The sequence below is a fragment of the Tiliqua scincoides genome, chromosome 2 (assembly GCF_035046505.1).
Source record: "Tiliqua scincoides isolate rTilSci1 chromosome 2, rTilSci1.hap2, whole genome shotgun sequence".
Taxonomy (NCBI): Eukaryota; Metazoa; Chordata; class Lepidosauria; order Squamata; family Scincidae; genus Tiliqua; species Tiliqua scincoides.
This window is the reverse complement of record NC_089822.1, coordinates 4,699,625-4,723,186: the sequence shown is the minus strand read 5'-3', so window position 1 is coordinate 4,723,186 and position 23,562 is coordinate 4,699,625. Positions and strand designations below refer to the sequence as shown.

Genomic DNA, 23,562 nt, shown 5'->3' with positions numbered 1-23,562 from the left:
GTGGGAAAAACCAAGATCTTCATTTATATTGTTAGCTGGCTGATTTGAATTGTTTATGGGAGTGCTCCCACTCGGTTCTGAGCCGTGAGATATCATTCATGTACCTGAAATTATGATTCTTTTGCAGGAGGGGAACACACTACATTCCCTGCCCTCACAATATTCTCTTTCACCTGCTATGTGGGCACTTTTTCAAATAAAAAACAAACAGATTCTTGGTTGCAAGTATTTCAAAAGAGGAAACAGCCTGCGGGTTGAATACAGCACTCAGAAGAAAGTGATAGCAGGTGACTGAACATACACAGTGGTTGAGAACGTGAGCTGGGACACCCCCAGCAGGAATTTTGCTTCTGACATTTAGGAGCCTGAGGATAATTCTCTCTCTCTCTCTCTCTCAGATGAAAAGCCCATGCTTGGCTGGCCTAAAGGCAAGTTTCTTGCTTAAACAAAACTAGAATGTATTGTTTTTACCCATAAATTTAAGGAGAGCAGGTCTGTCAGTCACATCAGTCACAAGAGCTAAATGGAATCTTCCCAGGTCAGAGGTGGTATTCCTCAGAGTGCCTGTTGTGGGTGGGCTTGGGGTCAAATGGGATGGTGTTTACCTTCATATCATATTTGTGGACTTCCCAAAAGAACCTAACTGGCTACTGTTGGAAGTGGGATACTGGTCTAGGTGATCATGCCAGATGCAGGGGAGGTCTTTTGTGATCTTGTGTGGTCCCCGAGGCACCTGGTGGGAAGCTGGACTAGATGGGCCTTTGGCCTGATCCAGTGGGGTGCTTCTTCTTATCAAATGAGATTCTTATGACGATGCAGAATATGGGGTGAATCACCTGATCACGAAGGATGACTATGGCCTCTTTTGGTTCCCTGACTGGGGAGGGCCCATCATGATCTTCTACCTACACCAATTATGCATAGTCAACCTCTGTATCTGTGGTTGAAAGATCTCTGGCAGAAATTTCAACAAGAGAAATTCCCAAGTAGGAAGATTGAAGTGCTTGTCACTCATCAGGAGTTATGTCACAGCAGTAATGGGCAGGAGGTCTGGTCTAGAGGGTAGAACCTTAGCCCAAAGATAACATCTGAAGGTTGCCAGTTCGAGGTCACCAGCAGCTCCGTGAATGGTGGGACCTTGAAGCAGCTGACAAGCTGAGCTGAATTATTCCACCTGCTCTTTGGTGTGAGTAAAGAAGCGTCTTGGCTGCCCTTCAAGTGAGAGATGAAGGAGCTGCTTGTCAGCCAGCGTGGGAGGCAACTGGGGGCCAGAAGCGATACCAGACCAGGAAAGATTCATCTGAAACGTTGTGTAATTCTTGAAAGATAGAACCTTTCTGTGATTGTAAAAATCCCCAGGCATTTAGAGATAGCCTGCCTATGTAAAACGCCTTGAATAAAGTCAGAGGACTAATCAGACAACCAGAAAGGCAGTATATAAGTACCAGTATTATTATTATTATTATTATTCAATAGGTGTCAACAACCCTTGCATAATCACATTCCACACGACATCCATTAGTGTAACTGACATTTTGAAGAATGGGGAAGATTCCCATTAGTGACAACATAGGGCTGGTTTAAAGATGTGTGTGGGTAAGAAGAACACAATCCTTGCATATTTTAAACACAATCCAATGCTCTGGATTGTGCTCATCCAAGAACTGTAAAGAATATTGCCCTCTTAACCCATTTCTGCCCAGTCCACAGTTGGCCCCTGCTGTGTACACGCAAGATTGGGTAGAAATGGCTTAACACAACACATGCGTGTAAAGATCAACATTACAAGCCAGCAGGCTTTGATCTATGTCGTGAAGTTAACACTATTTATTTAATTAATAATATTTAGAAGGATTCTTCTCTCTACTCATTTGTTTCAAACCTGTCACAATGATGAGTCTAGAGATACATGTATTTTTTTTTAAAGCACCAAGAATAAGTCTTGTGGCTCTAATTACATTTCTCATCTAGCTCTGTACACAGGGAACAAGAGGTGCTAATTAATCCTAGCCTTATTTGCATATGTAGCTAGTAGGATAGATTTCTCTCTCTCTTTCTCCCTGTAACATATTTCAGAAGTTGTCAGATGAACATAAAAGATGGGTCCAGGAATACAAAAAATTAACAAGTCTCTCAATTCTTAAATGTGCATCTTGCTTGCAGTACTTGAAAACGTAAAGTAAATAATTACCCAGAGTGGGAAGCCATTAGCACATCTTGTGTACAGCATCCCCAAATTGCAAGGCCCCGGTGACCACAAATTAAAGCTGAAAAATGTCCTGCTGGATTTTAGAGTGGTGGGGAACAGCATGTCCTCTGCCCTGTAAATCCCAAGTTGTGTATCATGCCAAATGCTAAATTACGGCAGTGGATGGAACGTTCCTATTTTCATATTTCACAGGAATAATTTTGCTCCTGCCAGCTATGAGGAGGGGGCAGGCAGCTACAACGAGTCCTGAAACCCCACAGCCTGCCTGGTCAGACCCGACAGAGAGTTGCTTTCCATATGGCTTGTTTCCAAGATCAGTTCAGAATGCAGCTTATACACACTAAGAATCAATGGGGTCCAAAGAACTATTTTTTTCCTGGATGTCTTTGTCCACATACTAAGAACACAGCAGAAGTCTCTGTTCCATGCCCCAATTCCATGTGAGGTTCAGTCCCGCAGGATGGATGGAACTTCTCAATCACAGATGACATGCTGCACACGCTGAATTTCCCTCCTCTACACTGTTGTTGAAGGTTCAGGACCCCTAAAGTTGAAAGGTTGGCCACCCCTGCTCTAAAGTGTCTGGGTCTAGGAAGCTTCCCCCTCCCTTTCTTTAGGAGCACTGTAAAGACAGACATTATAAGACAAGCTCTTAATGCTGTCTAATACTGAGGTTTTTAAGTTACTGACTTATCATGATGTGATTTTAATGGATTTTATTTGACTGCTTGTAAAATTGCTGGATTATTTTATTGTATTATGCTTCATGGCTGAGAGTCACTTTGAGGGGGTCACTCTGTGACAGAAGAGAGGCCTCTCAATACCAAGTTAAATGTTCTTCGAGAGCCTCTGCAGGTCGGCACCCACTAACTGAGATGTTGCAAGGGCTGGTAATGCCATGATGGCCACCTATGGCAAAATAATTCTTAGACATCTCATTTCAAGTCTAGTAGGAGAACCTGGCCAGAAGAGAACTGGACAAAAACTGAGGAGGAGGAAGAGTGGATGGTGGAGGTGGGGTTGCAGCAGCAGCAGCATCAGGAGAATGGTGAAGCAGCTATGAATAAGAGAACCTGAAACTAGCCCTGAGTCTTGTGTCATGAGAGCCACCTTGCATCTGCAGCACCTCCTGCATGCCCCAGAAGTGATCCCATCAGGGGAGGTACAGCCCGAAAAGCCTCTACTTAACGCTTTGCCCAACTCACCAGACATGAAGTCAACATTCAGCTAGGTTAGACTAGCGGGGATGGGAGCGAAAGGCTCTGACCCGGAAGAACTTCACCCCACCTTCTTTCTAATGTGATACCTCGCAAATACTTGAAGTTGAGCAGAATTTCCCCCTTCCCATGTTTGGACTTGTTCTTGCAGAAATTAACACAATGCTATTCCCCATTCCTGAAGACACAAACCTTCCCCCCTTGGGAGGAAGCAGAGGGGGTGGGGAGACCACCTAAGGGAAGCAGGGGAAAAAACCCAGAACCATGTGTCCAGATTGAACATTTTTCACAAATCACAGCATCTGGATGGCCTGTATCCAGAATATTCAAATATTTACCATAGCACGGAATACACACAGACAGGAAAATGTTCACAAGTCACAGAGAAATGTGGAAACAGCCCCAGAACGAAGAAGGCGGGCAGAAACAGGCAGAAGGACACTCTTCAAACAACCACTTCAGACCCATCACCTTCCACAGGTACGGTGGCAGCTGGCCCGACACAACGGTGCCAGCTTTTCCCATTAGAATTCAGCGACTACTTCTTACAAACCCTCTTCTCTCTCATTTTAGAGCAATTTTTCAGACGTTGTGTGTGCAGAGTCTGACTAATTTTTAAAAACAAGAAACCTACCATGGAAGCAGCAAATCTGTAGGAAACAACAGGCGATTACACTGACAGGAACAAATAGCTGAGAGGCACTTTGAATGGCCTTCTTACAACCCTTTCCCTACAAATACACACACCGAGAAGCGAGCGGAGAAAATCAAGAGGCTCTGGAAGAACCTCACAATGGGAGGTAGGCAGCAGTTGTAGAGCAGACACTTTGAGAATCAGCCACATGCAGAAGGGAAGGAAACTACCAACTACAGAGTCATTGGTCTGATAGTACAGCAAGGACCCCATGAGTAACTCCCCTGGGCTTTGATGGAGCTTAGTTTCCACAAGGATATGCATTCCAGAGGGGGAGCTGTGTGCTTTAAGGTATGTGGTGCTCATGGCTGTTTTTTCCTGTAACAGACTAGCACAACATTTGTGTTTGCTAAAGGTTTCGCTGCCTCCAACCCCTGACGCCACCAAAAAAAAAATGTTTTATTTCTAACACAATGCTGAGACTCAGAGATGCTCAGAGTAGCTCTGAGACTGTGGAGACAGTGGCCTTCCCCTCCTGGACTGGGAAGGAGGGCTCATCACTGTCTCAGGGTAGCTTTGGATGCACTTGGAGCACCCAAGAGATCAGCAGGACTCTAGGGAAGAACCCGCACCTCCACTTCTCAGCTCTGAGCACAGGAAGAGGAGGAAGTGGCAGTGGAGACTTCAACCATGTTGCATAAGCTTTCAGAGACTCTACAAGCAAGATTTGCAAGCTACTGCAGGATCATTGAGAGCCTCTGGGGACTCTTTGGGGCTCTTCAGTCTAGAAAAAAGGCACCTGAGGGGGGACATGACTGAGACATACAAAATTATGCAGGGTGGATAGAGAGATGCCCTTTTCCCTCTCAGAACCAGGGACATCCACTAAAATTGAGTGTTGGGAGAATTAGGACAGACAAAAGAAAATATTTCTTTACCCAGCGTGTAATTAATCTGTGGAACTCCTTGCCACAGGATGTGGTGATGCCAACTGGCCTAGATGCCTTTAAAAGGGGATTGGACAGATTTCTGGAGGAGAAGACCATCACAGGTTACAAGCCATGATGGCTATATGCAAACTTCCTGGTTTTAGAACGCCAGGTGCAAGGGAGTGGCAACAGGACGCAGGTGTCTTGTGTGCTCCCAGTGGCTTCTGGTGGGACCCAGTGAGATAAAGGAAGCTGGGCTAGATGGGCCTTTGGCCTGATCCAGCGGGGCTCCTCTGCTGTGCCCCAGGCTCCAGAAACCAACAGAGGTTCTCACCTCATCAAAAGAAGTGCTTGCCAAAGGGGAACAGGTGAACAAAATTACATAAGAAGTTACCCCTATTCCAACTCAGACGACTGTAGACATTGCTCAACCAGGTGGACTGATGGTGGCTTTTCAGACTGCTGTTTTTTCCAGCTCTTCCTGGAGATGCAGCCAGGAATTGAACCTCTCCCTCGCGTGACCCCACAACTGTGACTCTACCCTCAAGGACCTAAAATATTTCTCTCCAGTGTTACTCTCCAGATAAAAGCATCTCAGTCTGGATTGCTGCTGAGAGAGCAAACAATGCTGGCCAGGACACACCAATGGTGCAAGCATCAAAACATCGATCAAGGACCAAACAGGGTGCAATATCCCTACTGGATTACCCTGATCATTTGCTTTTTCTTTCAGAGCTCCCACAAGAACCTTCCTACAACAGAGCCCTTTCAATCTTAACAGTCTTCCCTGATGCATATTTGTAGGGAGAGGGGTCAAGGAAGGCCACCCAAAATGCCTTGCAGCTATTTGTCCCTGTCAATTTAATCAACTGTTTCCTCCCAAGAAGGCTGCTCTTTGGTGCATTTCTGATTTCGAATTTGTCACAGTCAACAGACGTGACAACTGCCTGAAAAATAACTGAAAATAAAGAAATAAGAGGGCAGGCACAAGGGAAAAAAAGAGACATAGAGAAGAATCAAAAGGAGAAGCCAACAGAGACTCCCCAGGCAGTTGGGTTGTTTGAAAGAATGAGGTAGTTGGCAGAAGGTTTTTTCCCCCTTTTTGTTGCAAACCTTGCTGGAGTACGTTTGATCCAAGACTTGTGCTGAGATGAGATATCGGGGGGGGGGGGAGGGCATATCATCTTGTGTATGCAGAAGGTCCTGGGTTCAATCCCTGGCATCCTCTCCAGATGACGTTGGGAAAGATGCTTCTCTGAAGCTCCGGAGAGCATCGGCCAGTCAGTGCTAACAAAACTGAGCTAGACAGATTGAGGGTTTCACTTGCTCTCAGCCAGCTTCATCTGTGCAAAATCATATTTAACCCATAGGATAGGGGTTCCAAAAGGCATCACCACACACTCATAGAGGCTCCACAGGATGATCCCTACCTGTTCTCCCCAGGCACCACCATCTAGGATCTTGCAAAATCTCATAAGATCCAAGCTGGTGGTGCCCAAATCTCACAAGATTTAGGTGCTGCCATCTTGGGTCTCATGAAATCTCATGAGATTTAAGTGTCACCATATTGCATCTTAAGAAACTGCTGTGCCTGGCTCTGGCAGGAAGAAGAGGCTACAGGGGCCCCATGACCCCGGTAATTTGGAAACCACTGCCATAAGAGATTGGTAAACTAATGCATCTTCCTTCAGCCTGTAGCTGGAAGTATTTTTGGTGAGGAGGTGGAAGGAGATAGGGGTTAAACAGAACAGCTCACTGGCTGATCTTGGGGCAGTCACTGTAGGGCTGTTTCGTCATTCTCCTCCATAAAGCATGGGGGGAGAAGGAGTTGGCCATGCTTCTAAAGCCTATGCTAGTCTCGGTGCCCTGGCTGTACACATTTAGGGATCCTCCACACAACTGTGAATCCAAACTGCCCAGTGTTTCCAATAGGGAACTCTTTGCCACAGGATGTGGTGACGGCATCTGGCCTGGATGTCTTTAAAAGGGGATTGGACAAGTTTCTGGAGGAAAAATCCATTACGGGGTACAAGTCATGATGCGTATGTGCAACCTCCTGATTTTAGAAATGGGCTATGTCAGAATGCCAGATGTAAGGGAGGGCACCAGGATGAGGTCTCTTGTTATCTGGTGTGCTCCCTGGGGCATTTGGTGGGCCGCTGTGAGATACAGGAAGCTGGACTAGATGGCCCTATGGCCTGATCCAGTGGGGCTGTTCTTGTGTTCTTAACTACAATTCCCAGAATGCCTTGCAGGTCTCTTGTTAACTGGTGTGCTCCCTGGGGCATTTGGTGGGCCGCTGTGAGATACAGGAAGCTGGACTAGATGGGCCTATGGCCTGATCCAGTGGGGCTGTTCTTATGTGTTAGTACATAGGCTTATGTGTTAGTACATAGGCTGACACACCTGCCCATGGATTTGGGGGGGGGGGGCTACAAGTACAGTCCCATTTCTCTCCCATACTTTCTCTCCAAATGCAAAAGGAGATGTCAGAACAGCCCTTAGCTACATACACTGCCCCACAGGTTGACTGTGGTGTCCCAAGCTCCTTGGAGGAAGACCACAAGACAGAAGCAAGAAATTTAAAAAAAAATAAAATATGAAACTAGGCCCCTTAGTTCAGCCTTCTTTTAGAAAATAGTTCTAGGTTTCCAAATGTCACGCTTTTAAAAGAATCCAGGAAAATAATCTAGTCAAAGGAATTCTAGTCAACTAACAATCCTACATGGGTTTACTCTGACTGAACGCCTCACTGTGTTTGGCTGACATCCCCACATGCGGCTGCCCAAGACTGCAGCCTGACTAACGATATCAGAAGTTGTGCAACATTCACGGCTCAACTTAATCGAGAGTAAACATTCTACACCAGCTCTCTGCAAGGAAGAGCTTAACCAGAACTGTGTGATGGTGGAGATGCTCCTGCCTCTGAACACTCATGCTACAAAACCAAGAGTCTTAAAAAGGTGCTGGGCCTCTCCCTGTCTCTTCTGGCTGCTTGCAGATGAAAATAGCTATTTCTTAGCAATCAGCAGGAGATAGTTCAGTAGGATTGATCATGGTGATGCACTGCCCCCTGCAGGTCTATCTGGGACTTTTCAGGGAAAAGGTGGAATGAAAATGCAACTGGATGCAGCAATACCTACAGCAGTTATGAATTCCATTGATGCAGAAGTACCGAGAAATCACAGGACAGAAATAAAATAGCAAAACAGGCTGCAGCCCATCTGCTCCCTGGTTCCCCCTCAGACTCTCTTCCCAAGTGCCCATCAATTAAAACACAAATCAAGCCACGGAATGCAGGCTAGAACAGTGGTACTAGGGAAAGAGAAAACAAAGAGTGCTCAGGTCCATACAGCTTGTGATCCCCCCAAGTCAGATGCAGCTCACCAGATGCTGGACCTCCTCCAAATGTTATTTTTGCAGTGGCTGGCCGAAAAGCCCAGGGAATTAAGAGAGACCTAGGCAGGTGTGTCAAAATTGGAAGAACACAAGTTGGGTAGACACACTGTTCTCTTGTTGTGTGGCTACAGTACTGTAATAATGCACAAGGGTCGCCAACTCTGCTGACATACGAGCAGACATGACTCCTTTCCTATATTACTCTCTTTCTCTCTTTAACTAATTGCTTACTGCTTTGTATGTCACCTTATGCTGATTTGTGCCTCGCTATTGCAACGTGTGAACCCACCCAGAAGCCAGACATGCCGGCGACAACCGTGGAGGCCACCCACGGAGGACCCCCTGGATCCAGGAACCGCGACCGGAGGCTGCCCTTGGCGGAAGAAGCCTGGCCTGGCACTGCTGGCCATGTGCAAGGCGTGAGTGAGCGCATCTTGCTCTAGCCTTGAATATAGTGACTTATGGACTTCCAACTCACCCCATGTAACCCCCTGGAACGGACCTACATACCAGACTTGAATGCTCTGTGTTTGTGACTGACAATGCTCTCTCACTGTATGTAGCCATGTTCTGGGATCTGCTCGTACATGCAATGGCCTTCAGGGTTCTCTCTTCCCTGTCCATCATGCCACTCCTACACCAGCATTCATTCAGCACAAGATGCATCCAGGTGCCAGGTACAAGGGGATGGTAACAGGGATCTCGTTGTCTGGCATGCCCCCTGAGACACCTGGTGGGCCACTTTGAGACACAGGAAGCTTGACTAGATGGGCTCTTGGCCTGATCAAGCAGGTTCCCCTTATTCAAGGCCTCACAACTGCTCTGGTGCAGCAGCCCCAGTAGATCATCATCATTCAGATCTAATAATTAAACATTAAAACAAATACAGCAGATCTTCTCCAACTCCAGGTCCCACCACAATGTGTAAGATCAATTGGGAAGACTCTTTTTAAGAATAAGAGCGACATGCCAATCAAGCCCACAAGGAGGTGCAGACGGGGGTCTTGGCAGCCGCACCTCAGCTTTGCAATTTCCTCATTGAGGAAATCTGCAAGATAAAAGTTTGTCCATTTTCTAGAAACTGGCTGAGATTCATCCAGAAATTGTAAGACTGAGATACATTTCAAATTGGGAAGCTTCCTGGTTCTCAAATTTAGCTGCTAAACAAAGCCAGCTCTCAGCTACCTGCAACACCACTTTGGTGCAAAGTAGTGAGTCCACAACCGCCCTGCCCTGATTGTGTCTTCTAAACAAGACCAGGTGTGATCTGTATGTATTCTTTGTCCCACCTAATTTCCCAGCTGCTAACCTGGGTCTGGAAAAGCCAGATTCCCCTTTTAGGAACTGTCAGGCTCTATATGGCAGAAGGATGAGATACAAATGCCTAAAATAAACAAACAAAAGTGACATCGCCTAGGAACATGGGTTTCCACAGGTAGGAAAACCTGGCCACATGGATGCCACCAGCCACCAGAAGCAACCATGTCAATCACTCAAGTCACTTCCTCATTCTAGAGGTCAACTGGGGCTTTAGCAGAGTCACCCATCCAGGCAAGTGGGAAATCCAAGAACTCTTTGAAAACTGAGTGGATAGATTAGGACAGTTGTGTCAAACTTGTTTCATACAGAGGGCTGAAGTTAGCATTCATGATACCTGCTGAGAGCCAGAAGTGACATCATTAAGCAGATGATGGTCAGTAATAAGCACTTTGTTTTCATGTAAAAACTAACTAGCTGCAAATGACAGAAGAGAAAATGTGCAAATCTTGTTCATAGTTTCAACAGATGAGAGAGCCCAATTTTCAGGCTGGGAGAGTCTAATTATAACGGGGGTTGGGAAAATTGTTTCTGGGGGTTGCATTTGGTCCCCAGACCTTATGTTTGACACCCCTGGATAAGGAGTGAACCGTCCAAATTGGTCCTTAATCCCTGCAGAGAACTGCAGTTAGTCTAAAGCCCACCAGGCACTGATCTGTTCATGACAAGGGAACAGCCACAAACTTGACTGCCTTCCAATTGATCACCTCCAAATGAAGCAAAACCCAGGTCCAAAACCCTGCCACACAAGAGAGCTCAGTTCTTAGTTGGGAGAGACCCATGGACATCATGGTGTGGGACACATGGGGGGAGGATGATTGGATGGGGAGATGGGTCAAGCAGAATTCAGCAACTCCTGATGGTGTTGAGACTAACTACCCACTGCCTCCATAGTACTAATGACTAGCACTAATAGGTTTTTCTAAAGTACATACTGTATTTGGAATGCAGTTGAGTATGTAATTGCTACTAAATCTGTCAAAAGTCTTAAACACATACAGAGACATATAATTAGCAAATCTTGAAATTGCTTTGTGATAGTGTATGCGTGGATAGGATTGCCAAGTGCAAATGAGCTGAATTGTTTTATAAAAGAAACGAATTAAGAGTTTTGGAAATGAGGCTGGCTTTAACTCATTCATTTTATGAGGTTTATTTCCTGTTCTCATCTGCCAACTTCTTGGCAGTTACAGCTTTAAGGAGCTGGGCTCGAATGGCTTCAAAGCAGTGATCAAGTTGTCACTGAAAACATGTTCTGAATTTCTGACATCAGTTATGATTCAGCTGATTTCTATGTGTTTATTATTATTATATTCTGAGATGAGACAAAGCATGGTTATTGACTGCTTAAAAAGCCAGTGGCGGGGGGGGGGACTGGTTGCGGTGCGCCCAGGCATTTGTATTCCCACTCCCCCCAGGTATGCTACTGCACATAATCGTCGGTGAGGAGGGGGTTCTGTTAATACAGCGGTAGGTTTGCAGAGTATAATGGTGCCTCAAAGTTCCAAGGATTGGGGCCGATATAAATATTTATACAGCAGACAGGGCCTTGTTTGTTTCATATTTGCATTTTAAAACACTTTTGTTTTACAATATAGCAAATTATTTCTGCCAGTTCTCACACCTCTCCTGTCTGGAAGAGAAATGCTAGAAAATTTGTTCTTTTAAAGTTCCAAGACACAGGAATGTACTTATCTCGACTGAAAAATGTGCCATTTTTACCTGTTTTGGTTAGCAGAAGGTTATCCAAATGTCTGTCTCCAACTCCGAGGATATACGTTATCACACAATATCCAGCTGCAAAAAAAAGGCAAATCATTTTATTTACTGCAATTCAGTTTTGCTTTTCTATATAACTATACTCAAAGGTGCAACGAAGTGCAGCAATACAATTTTAAAGTGCTATCTAAAATGATTAAAATTATTGTATTAAAATACAAACAGCCTCCTCAATAAACTGCAGCCTCAAAAGGAACATCAGTAGACTAATTCAATATATGAGTCAGCAAAATAACAAAAACCAAGCACAAAACCTCCATACACTACCAGAACCAAGCCCATAACTGACATGAATGCATATTCCTGCCGTTTACCCCTGCATCCATTTCTGTCCCCTTCCTCTGTTGTCTCCTTCTTGCTTAGTTCAGGATTACAATCCCCAAGGGACTAGTCCTCAAACCAGGGGGATATTCACTGGGAGGGGGTTTCCATCTAGGTTTCCATCCACACCTACAGAACAGCCCCTATCTCTTGTGCCTGCCTACTTTTCTCATATCTCCTACCATCTCCTCTCTAGGAATTTGGAGTTAGTCACAGAATCCTGGGGGATGGACACCTGAGTCCTATTTATTTTTATTTGCACACAGTCTTTAAACAAAAAGTTTCTCAAAGTGCTTTAGGTCAGAAACCGAACAGGACGGTTCCCTGTTCCAAAGGGATTCATGATCTACAGAGAGAAACAAGGGTTTTTGACTTTCTGTAAACTCTCAAACATTGCAATTACTTCTGTACATCAGAACCTAGTTGCTGCAACTGCAGGGATACAGAATGCGGGTGGTGGTAGGGGGGAAGGTGTTGGGACAAAATACAGGTGTACAGCATAGAAACACTTTGTTACAAGAGACAATGAGCAGACAACAAAGAAGCAAGGACAAGGTGCAGTTAGTCCATGCTTATGTACTGAAGCTGTTACAGTGTGATGTGAAGGGGCCTGATAGAGTTACCCTCCCTCCTTGCTGATGTTATCTAGTTCTACCCACTGCACTGGGAGAGGATCCCCTGTTCTGTATGAGTGTATGTTCTCAGCTATCACACTTTTATGTGATTGACTGATTACAATATGTCCATCCTGTCTACTGTGACAGAGACATGTAAAAGAGCAGATACATAAAAAAACAGTTTCACACACATACAATGAGAGCAGCAAAACCACCATATCATCAGCACCACAAAGTGCCCCAATCTCAGGTGCAGCAGCTCAGGCCGTCCCCAAAGCACTCTGGAATAAAATGGTCTTTGCTGTTGGGAAGCCAGCAACAGAAAGGGCAAAACCAAGTTTTCCCCAGGGGAAAATTCTAGAGCTTTGGTGTCTCCCTGGAAGATGCCCTGTTCTGGGTAACTTCCTGACAGGCTGCACCTCAACTGCTAGGAGGACTGAGAATAGGACCTCTGTCATGGTTTTGAAGAATCAAAATTTTAATTAAAAACCTACAAATAGAAATAACAGCAACAACAAAAGGTTTATAACGAAAAAAAACCAAACTATAGCAATCCTTTGTAAGTGGACCAGGATTTACGGTGAAAGCATTTCAGAATTATCCATTGCTCGTTGCTCCTCCTCATAAATACAGATCAGTCCTCAGCATCTGTGGGGGTTCCATTCCCAGAACCCCCGTGGACACAGGAAACAGCAGATAATGAAATCCATAGTCTGACCTATAAGAACATAAGAACATCCCCATTGGATCAGGCCATAGGCCCATCTAGTCCAGCTTCCTGTATCTCACAGCGGCCCACCAAATGCCCTTGGAGCACACCTGATCACAAAAGACCTGCATCCTGGTGCCCTCCCTTGCACTGGCATTCTGACAGAGCCCATTTCTAAAATCAGGAGGTTGCGCATACACATCATGGCTTGTAACCCGTAATGGATTTTTCCTCCAGAAACTTGTCCAATCCCCTTTTAAAGGCATCCAGGCCAGTCGCCATCACCACATCCTGTGGCAAGGAGTTCCAGAGACCAACCACACGCTGAGTAAAGAAATATTTTCTCTTGTCTGTTCTAACTCTCCCAACACTCAATTTTAGTGGATGTCCCCTGGTTCTGGTGTTATGTGAGAGTGTAAAGAGCATCTCTCTATCCACTTTATCCTTCCCATGCACAATTTTGTATGTCTCAATTATGTCCCCCCTCAGACGTCTCTTTTCTAGGCTGAAGAGGCCCAAACGCCGTAGCCTTTCCTCGTGTTTTCAGAGGTGTGGGGAGGCCAGGCACGTCCTCCTCACGCCCCAGAACGCCTGTCAGAGCCTTCTGGCAGGCATTTCTGGTAACTGTTCTGGCAGAAGTCTCTGGCAGGCATTCTGAGGCAACATCTCTGGTCGTGTGCAAGAGGTCTTCTGTGGGTCCTCCATATGCAGGTTTGGAACCTTCTGTGGATCAAACCCATGGGTTCAGAATCTGTGGATAAAGAGGATGCACTGTAAAGAGCACCGATTGGTAATTCTTCAATTGTGCTTCAGCACTGTCCAAAGTAGGCCACAGACGTGCAACTCCCTGAAGTCACTTACCACAGCTTTTGACATAAGTGTCCATAACCTCTGCGCTTATCCCATGGGGCCCTGTTTCGCTCGGTGCATGCTTTCGGAAGAAGTTCTGAAAAATCATCATTGAAATGTTTATTTCTTCCCCTCTACACCCATGCCACTCTGAAATAGTCCCCAAAGCTAGCTGAAAATGCACAGTGTGTGGCCTTGAAAAAAAAAATCTATTACCGTATGTCTCCAAGTATCAATCTTCCTACTTATAAAGGCTCAACGCAGAAATTGCCTATTTTTAAAACCAGCAGACAACATTAAGCAAAGAACAATCAAGCAAATTACATCTTTTTTTTTTTCCTTGAGTGCTACATTGCAACACTTTAGTTTATGTCTGCTAGAATTGTCTTAACCTCTGCAAGGAGGAAGATTTAAAATCACTTTGTATGACACACACTCAAGGGCCTCTCTTTCTTTAAAATAATCCTATCCTGTTGACTTTCAAACGCAGAGTTATTGCATAATTACTGAGAATGTTAAATGCTTCAAAAGTAGAGATATTTCTTTTGTGCCTGGGTAGCAAAATTTAAATAGTATTTGCAATTCAAAGCAATTGTGAATGAAGATATAGAAAATGAATTGCAAATGTGCATTAATGTACTTTATGTGTGTGTGTTTTGGGTGTTAGAACTAGAATTCCAACAGTGAATTGGCCTAGAAAAATTATTAAGAATGCCAAGACAGCCCTCAAACATAGTCCATTGAGACCAGCTTTCTGTTAGTACTGAGGTTCCCAAACTGGGGTGTTATAATGCCCCAGCCAGGAGAAATCAGTCATTACCGCCTTAAGGGGCATGACTGCCTTGCTCCACCACAGCACAAAAAGGCGTGTGCTGTAGGGGCCAGCGCCAGCCCTCCAGTGGGTATGGAGAGCCCACGATCCTGGAAGTGCTGTCGCCGCTGCTGCCCCGCCCCTGAACTGACTTACAGAGGTCCTACCTCTCCAGAAGAGTTTGGAAACCTCTGCATTAGTGAAAGTCTTCTGACAAATACAGCACGAAACCCGTTCTGATCAGCAACTGGTACTCAGAGATATAATGCCTTTGAACATGGAGGTTCTATTTAGTTATCATGGAGAAAGCATATCATGGATATCCTCCATGAATTTAGCATAGGGACAACATTGATAATGATAAGTTAAATATAATATTCTGGTTTTTGTTTGTTTTAAACATCTATATCCTGTGTGCTTTTAACAGTGATGTGAGATCATCACCTTTGTTTCTCCTCCCCCAAGAGGAAGCTGAATTTGGTTTTCTCCTGGAAGTTGCCCCTTCCCATTTTTCTAACTTAGCTGGCAGGGGGAGCAGAATGACATCCCCCCCCCCCAATAAAATGTAAAATAATCAAAGCCACATTTTTGTTTGACAGTCCTTCATATCGCTTTCTAGTATTAACCAATATTTTTTGACGTGAATGTGTCTATTGGGAACTGACAACTGTTAGAAACTATAATGGAATTGGAAGAGACGCACAGAAAAATGAGACTGGCCTGAAATGCCAACTTCACTCTGTGCAAGCTTTGCGCATTCTGAAGTACTGGGAAGAGGGCGCTGAGCAATCTGGAACATTCCAGGCTGGTTTAGCTAGTCGAACCTGCCAGTTCACACTTCCTTGTCAGAATACTCATGTGAGCGGTGATTGGGGGAAAAACAAGATGAAAGACAGGCCATCGGAATGGTTCTTAGGTTGCATCTACACATGCAGCAGAATGAGGTGAAATTGAAGGGGTACAACCAACTTTTCTCAATTCAGAGTGCAAGTGGGACATAAAAATACTACACATAAACCATTCTTTCTCACCAGTGGTGTAGCTAGAAGGGGTGCAAAGCGCTAAGTTTTGAAGGGAGCCTCACCACAGCATGCAAGTGCCCCCCCCTTCGGAGCTATTCCAGCAGTGGAAGCAAAACGGAGGCGAACACCATCCTCCCCTGGGCAATGCCAGTGTTAAGTCCGTGCTGAAGCCTGAGCCCATCCCATCAGTACAGGTCCCCAGGCCGACACACACCTGTATACTTTCTTCAGTAGCAAGAACTTCTGCCACAGGCACCGACTGAATGAACTGCATAAAACCTGCAAAATATGGAGACAGCAATATGGTCCCAGAGCCAGAAAACACAGACACACTACAACAAGTAACAGGAAGGATCTCTGTGGGATGTGCAGATGCGACCAAAAGCTTTGGAACTCATGTGCCTTATACAGGTATCAAACATGTGAGATCGACGGGATAGCCTGTGACTCCCTTTTAGGGGCAGACGGAATGTCAGCTCTCTCATTCACTTTGGGCTTGGCTCTACCCTTCAAAGTCAGCCCTCCCCCACACTTTGAACCAAAACACCATATAAAAAGAGGAGGTGGTGCTAAGGGGAAAGGCCATAGCTCATTAGCACGCCACAGGCTTTGCATGAAGGAAGTCCCCAGTTCAATCACTGGCGGCTTGGGGAAGGATATGCCTGAAACCCTGGAGAACTGCTGTCTATCAGAGTAGACCATACCAAACCAGATGGACCAATGGCCAGATGACCAATGGCCCTGACTAGCAGAAAGCAGCATCCCATGTGCCCTGTCCAGAAGAGAAAATAGTGCTGTTACATGTGAAACACAACTGCTGGGGGGTAGGTTCAAAAGGTGTCCTCTGCCCTCCCACAGCAGAACTCCCTTGAAAAGCTCCATCTAGACTTTTGCTAGCTTGGCAGATTTCCAGCTCAGTATTTTTCTGCCCATTAGAGACTCATGTTGCATAGTCACACAATGAGCAGCAGTGATGTGCATCATGGACTTTTCATGTGATGTCTAGACTAGGCACCATCACAGATCTCCTGACATCTTTCTGCAGCTACTACTAGAAGAAGCTGCAGAACATATAACCTCCAATTTAAATGGGAGTCAAGGGGAAGTTGATCATCCCCTCCTCCCAACCTAGTTGCTGCCACAGAGGAGGAAGAGACATGCACAATATACACCTGGAATAAATTATTGCAAGTGCTCTTTAAAGATTTATTACTCTTGCTACTACAAAGAGAGAAGTAGCCTTACCATGTTTCGTACTAGTAGCCAAGACCTTGTAGGGAGTCAGCTTCAGATCCAGATTCTCCTTGCGTAAGAGCTGCAGGTAACACCGAACGATTAGTCAAGGCAAGGACAGGAAAGACACAAGAAATGTATTTACTATATTTATACTTGGCCCTAGTTCTGATTATGGTGTCTGTGCACCAGCTGAAATCTCCCACCCCAACTTTTGACACAGATACTGAAAACGGAGGCATTTCAGCTGTTTTTGGGGTGGGGGGGGAAATGGTGTGAAACTCATTGGTGGCAATAGGGCTCCTCAATAATCTTACAGTCCAATTCTAACTAACTTTCCACTCCTGGAGTAGCCATACCAGAAAGGAGCACGCGGCATCTTGAGGTGGGGGGGACAGTAATGGAGGTCTCCTTAATATAAGGGAAAATTTATTCCCTTATATCATGTCTGCATTGTAGCTACTCTGGCACTGGAAAGTTGGTTAAGATTCGGCTGTTAATTCATCCATTAAATTGACATACATTTCCATACGAATAAATACTTCTGAAGAAGGTGGCATGAATTGTTCTCAGGGTGAATGCACACTGGGTACATCTTTCTGGGTAAATATTTCTTTACCAGCGTGTGGTTGGTCTGTGGAACTCTTTGCCACAGGATGTGGTGATGGCGACTGGCCGGGATGTCTTTAAAAGGGGATTGGACAAGTTTCTGGAGGAAAAATCCATTACGGGATACAAGCCATGATGTGTATGCGCAACCTCCTGATTTTAGAAATGGGTTATGTCAGAATGCCAGATGCAAGGGAGGGCACCAGGATGCAGGTCTCTTGTTATCTGGTGTGCTCCTTGGGGCATTTGGTGGGCCACTGTGAGATACAGGAAGCTGGACTAGATGGGCCTATGGCCTGATCCAGTGGGGCTGTTCTTATGTTCTTATCTTAGAAGAGGCATTCCTGTCTTACATCAGACAGGAAGAGAATGCCTCATCCAAGGTGGTGCCCAATCCAAGGACTTCCTAAAATCTGTGGGAATTAAAGCATTTTTTTAAAAATAAAAAACCAGCTGCATGCCTAATTGTGGGTGGATTTTGAGCTGATCAACAGCAATTTAAGTACTGTACTCCGACTTGGGAGTAAGCCCACTAACACACTGCAACTCATTTCCAAACCAATATAACAGGATTGCACTGAAAACTAATTTATATAGGTGCTTCATAAACAATAAATAATGGGAACTACTTTGGACCCCATGTGTACAGCCATGTGTCACCTTGTCCATGAGCGAAATGATCTGGAGAATGAGTTGATCCTGCCGCAAATCATCCCCGTGTTTAAATATTACAGGATATTTGTCGCCATCTTCAGTCTTGAAGAATAGCTGGGCCGGCATTAAGGCGCTCTGATGGGGAAAAGAACAAACAAAAAAAGCATTTTCTGTGAATTACTAAGTGAAAATAGTGAAAATAGATCCTGTTTTTAAAAATGCTATGAAGTGGTAGCTAAAGAAGCTTCCTCAGTTGAACTCCCAGGTGTTCTCTCTCTTAGTCTCACAGATACACACACACAACCACCTTTCCACCTGTATGAGTGAACATGCAACAGACATAGCCTGATTCTCTGAAACAAAATGAGCTAACAATAGTAGGGTGTGGAACTTATATGTTGCACAAGCATTACTGCTACATCAGCATGGCTTGCAGGATCCTGAGCTCTTACACATGTACAGGAATACACAAGTAGATGAGGGGGTCCCAACTGCATTGTGTATGACCAGAATCTTTTTATTTGTTTTTTAAACATTGGTTCTGGTGACCAAAGGAGAACAAAAAGAGGCAGTGTGTCTTCATCAGGGTGGACTGAATCACTAAGAAAGAAAGAAAGAAAAAAAGCCCAATTTTCTAACTACTGGTATAAATCACACTTTTCATTCTGTACCCCATGGATTTCCAAAACAAGCACACTTGCTAACTGGTTACAGCCACAAACAGGAACCCTGCCACTGTTGTGAGGAAACAGGCTACGGTGGTAGAAAAAGGCTTCGGTCTTTCCTTTTGCGCGTTCATTCCTTTATCAGTTCCCACACCTTTTAAACATAAGCTTTTCCAAATTAATGATGTATATGCCACTTTCCAGTAAACAGTTCCCAAATAGTTTACACAGCCAAATAAATAAATAAATAAATAAATAAATAAACAAACAAATAAATAAATAAAAAGACGCTAGCAATAGCCATTGGAAATGACACCATGCAAGGGTAGAGAGGGGCAACTGTTCTCTCTCTGCTAACTATAAAGGGCACCACTTTAAAAGATGCTGGTTTGCCCAGTTAGCAGGGAAATAATTCCAAGCATGAACCCCAGCTGCAATACCAAGAAGAGATTTCTGGATCAGGTCAGGTGCCTTCACAGGGGAAAAAAACTAGAGCCAGAAAGAAAGTTGGCCAGAGATCTAGACCTGGTTTATAGGATTATACTCCCAAACTTTAAAACTGAAGACAAACTCAGAAATTATTTCTGCAAATTTGCCTCTAAACATTTTTTTAAAGGCTACACAAAATAACTGCAACAAACTGGAAAAAAAGTCATTTTATAAAATGTAAGAAATGCTAAGGGAAGGATAACACTAAAACAATTAACTGTTCCGCCCTAATCCACTTAGTGAAGATGGCAGTTCTGTTTAAAAAAGTCCTTCCCAGAAGAAGTTAATTTGTTTAGCCAGCAATTTGTCCCCCATAAAAAAAAGGACAGGAAAAAAGGCAATTATTTTGTGCAGACCTGCTTATTTCTCTATTATACGTTATCCATTCTTCCCTCTCTCTCCACCTCTAACAAAAAACCAACAGCAAGACACAGACACAGTTTGTCGGCTAAGCAGACTACATGAACACTAAGACCACCTTGGGAGGCCCTTCTCAGGTACTGCTGTGTTCCAAGGGAGATGGGTGCAGTGGCGCCACTAGGGCTTGTGCCACCCAGTGCAGGAGGCAGTGCGTCACCCCTATGATGGGTCTCCTCCCATGCCCTGGGCAGTGGGTGTGGTGATGTACCATCACCCTTCCTCTGCTGGGTTTTTTGGCTATAATGTTTGATAGAATAGAGATATTCCAATGAGGTTAGTTTCACTGCATTCCACGTGAAATTATACATCTATAGATATGTAACATGATGGCATTATTCAAAAATACCAAGATTTTAATTTTGGCGAGAGTGGTGTAACCCCCCCCCCATGCGTCATTCAGTGAGGCCCATACCCCCTGCACCCCCCTAGCGATGCCACTGGATGGGTGACAACTGGTGAACAGTTTCCGTGTTGGGGGTGCCCAGATCCTGGAACTGTCTTCCCAGAAAGGCTCACCTGGTGCCAAAAAGCGGTGCCAGATGAAGACCTTTAAAAAGAAAAAAATGCACAGACCTTCCATTTGTTTTCTTCTGCTCTTAAAGCTGCTGATTCATACAAGAGAGATTAGTGTTCTTACCTTGAACAGCGTGGCTTTCTCTGGAATTATGCCTCTAATTTTCACTTGAGGTTCCAGAGGCAGGGGGATGGGCTCAATTTCCGACAAGTTCATCTTTTCATTGTCTGCCAGGAGTGCTTGAAGCCTCTCATTCTGGGAGCAGAGAAGGAAAAGAGGACACTGAATTATGTACAAATTCAGCTGCCCCGCACCATCTTTCCACTTACTGGTGGGAAACTAGACCATGATTTTCAACCTGTGTGCCGCGGAAGCTTCATAAGTGTGCCACAGGAATTTGAAGCATAGCAGCGGAAACTCGCTAAAAATCTCTTCTGGGCTCTGTGGTCCAAAAAAAGTCTCCCAGAAGCCAGAAGTGACGTCACAAGAGCCAAAGACCATAAAGAAAACCATAGAGGTCAGTGTGCTGTGAGCAGAAAAATGCTAAAAATTGCTGAGCTTGGTTTTCTTACTGTAAGCACCTTGTGCAGGAGAAAGGGGGCTACTCAATGTTTTTAATGAACATTAGACTATGGTCTTAAGGGTCTTTGAGGAGATGGAAAGCTAGAATAAGTGTCTCAATAATTAAATTGTTTAGTTTCATTTATAAAAGGGGGGAAGTAGGGGATGAGAGTGGGGAGAACCTGACAGAGACTTATAAAATGATGCAAGGTATGGAGGAAGTGGATGGAAAGAAGGAAAAAATGCAGAGTCAGAAGCAGCCCTCTGTGGCCCCGTGGCACAAAGGTGCACTGAGACCGTCTCTGGTCGGTCAGGCAGGAGGACTGTGAGGCAGTTGGTAACCAACAGAATTCCTCATCTCTCCTTAAACTAAGACCAGATACAAACAGTCAAAAATGGAGCACAACTGAACAGAAATCCCAGAATGGGAGACAGAATCCACCACAGCAATCCCACTTTCCCAGTCTTCAAGCCTTTGTTGGTGTAGCTGAAGGAACCAAAGCAGGGAAGGTTAAGAGAGATTTGCTCCTCCCAGGTCTCACAAATGCAAGTCAGGCTGAGCCTCCCAGCCATGATTGAGTTATGAGTGGTACCCATCTTATTATGGATTGGGCGGGCATTAAAGCCAGAAGGCCCACAGTCTCAAGAGCAACATGTCGGGGCAATTCAGGCCCTCCGGCTGTGAGGGGACCAGGAGAGCAACCCCACTTTTAATGTGCGATCTTGCTTCTCCTCACTGGGCTAAATTCAACCTCTGATGTCAAACCTCCTCCTCCTGACCCCTGTAATGGAAGCACCCCTTCTTCCCAAAGGCTGCCAACAATCTCTCCCAGGAACACATCAGGGCAGAGTTAAATAAATGGCTAATTAAAATGTCAGAGTGAAACATGCAATCAAAGAGCAAGAGATATGAAGTGTGATGCGAAACAGACAGGGACGATATACCCACCTTGAGTCAAGTCATCCCTCACCCCACGGCTGCTGGGGGCAGGGAAGAGTTGGGGGTTCCATACATAGGAAACTCCTTCATCTCCCAATTCCATAATCCACACTATCTGGCACAAGGCGGCATCCTTCTCAGGGAAAGAGGCGCGCCCTTGCGCTTCAATTTCTCAGTGTAGACAAAAAAGGAAACAAAAGTTCAGTCTTATTATGCTGGTTACCTTTTTCTTACGATTGCCACTTTCACGCTGCACTGCTTTCATTAGATGAACCAGTCGATCTACAAACGTCTGCTGGGCCGCCAGCAAGGAGCGCATCACCCTGACAGACTTCTCTCCCTGGGTGAATTAGGAGAAAAAAGTAAAATTAGCTCTTTCTGCTGTAATTATTTCGCCTGGAGTAGGCTTGTAGCAATCATCGCTCTCAACGTGGGGGAAAAATAAACATCTTCGCTCAAAAGAAATGTTGCTTCCTGGCTCACTCACTCGCTTGCTTTTTCCCATAAAATGCAATCAAGGATCCTTGCAGCAGATACCTGGCTGACCTTTCAGCTTTTTTACAAGAATGTGAACAACCATCATTCTGGAAGTGAACATTTATTGTGACACAAGCCAGTTTACAGTATACTGGGGGTGGGGAGAGGACAGTGTGAAATCCAGTACAGTGGGCTCTCGCTATCTATAGGGGATCTGCTCCAGGACTCCCCACAGATACCAAATTCTACAGATAATTAAATTGGTGATGCAGGGCCTCATGATATACTAAGATCTGCAGATGATGAGGCCACGAATAAGAAAGGTCCATTGTAAAGTGATGAATGGGAACCACCTGCCCCACCCTCCTCAAAAGTCCAAAAGAACAGAGGAAAACTCTAATCTATTGGTGGGGGGGGGGGGGGAGAAAATGTCTGATCTGAGCCTTACCAAGTTAATGGGAGACAAACAGGATGGTGCACATTCAGCAACTTTACAATGTATGGTATTTTGGTACAGAATTCAGCATCAAAATCATTGTCATCACAAAAGGTAGCACCACTGATGTGCATAGAGCTTCACAGAGGATAGTTAGGTGGTCCCTGCCCCAAGGAACTTACACTCTAAAACATGGGAATCTCTGCTGGGGGGAGAAGTAAAATCTCAAGCCCCGAAGCCCTGTTAGGCTTACCACGACCTCCAGTCACTGCAGAGCATAGCTTCCATTCTCTCCATTCCTTTCCATTCTCCATTCTCTCCATTCCTTGTCCCTCCCCCACACCAGCAGAATAGCAAGAGCAAAATAAGCCATATCTATGCAAATTTTTGTCATCAGTTTGGAACATCAAGCTTTCTCCTGGCACCATATTTGAACAACAACCATAGTCAATAGAATGCACACAGTGCTGGGACTTGTGGAAGTATATAATATCTTTACCAACCTCGTTCAATTATGTCCAGAAGTCAACTTGCAGCTTGCATTACCATGCATCTATATACCCTAATCCAGTGATTTTCAGGTGGTGTGCCACGAAAGTTTGGAGCACAGTGGTTGAAAATCATTGAAAAAAACTCTTCAGGGTTCTTTGGCTCTGTTTTTAGGGCAACTGACTGTCATAACAAATTATACGTCCCTCTCCCTCTGCTGGTTCTCCCAGCAGCAGTGGAAGGACAGACAATTTGTTACTAC

At 44.9% G+C, this 23,562-nt stretch overlaps 1 protein-coding gene across 2 annotated transcripts in view; it reads right to left on the bottom strand.

Moving 5' to 3' along the window:
• Positions 1–23,562, bottom strand: part of PIK3C3 (phosphatidylinositol 3-kinase catalytic subunit type 3) — an 88,710-nt gene that overhangs the window by 30,852 nt on the left and 34,296 nt on the right. For both annotated transcript variants that reach the window (XM_066615019.1, XM_066615020.1), the window contains 7 exons: positions 22,122–22,238; positions 20,521–20,652; positions 18,316–18,444; positions 17,059–17,128; positions 16,028–16,092; positions 13,993–14,077; positions 11,428–11,502 (listed from right to left, as the gene is read on the bottom strand). In XM_066615019.1, the coding sequence (XP_066471116.1) occupies positions 11,428–11,502; positions 13,993–14,077; positions 16,028–16,092; positions 17,059–17,128; positions 18,316–18,444; positions 20,521–20,652; positions 22,122–22,238 (673 nt within the window). The remainder of the gene's footprint in view (positions 1–11,427; positions 11,503–13,992; positions 14,078–16,027; positions 16,093–17,058; positions 17,129–18,315; positions 18,445–20,520; positions 20,653–22,121; positions 22,239–23,562) is intronic.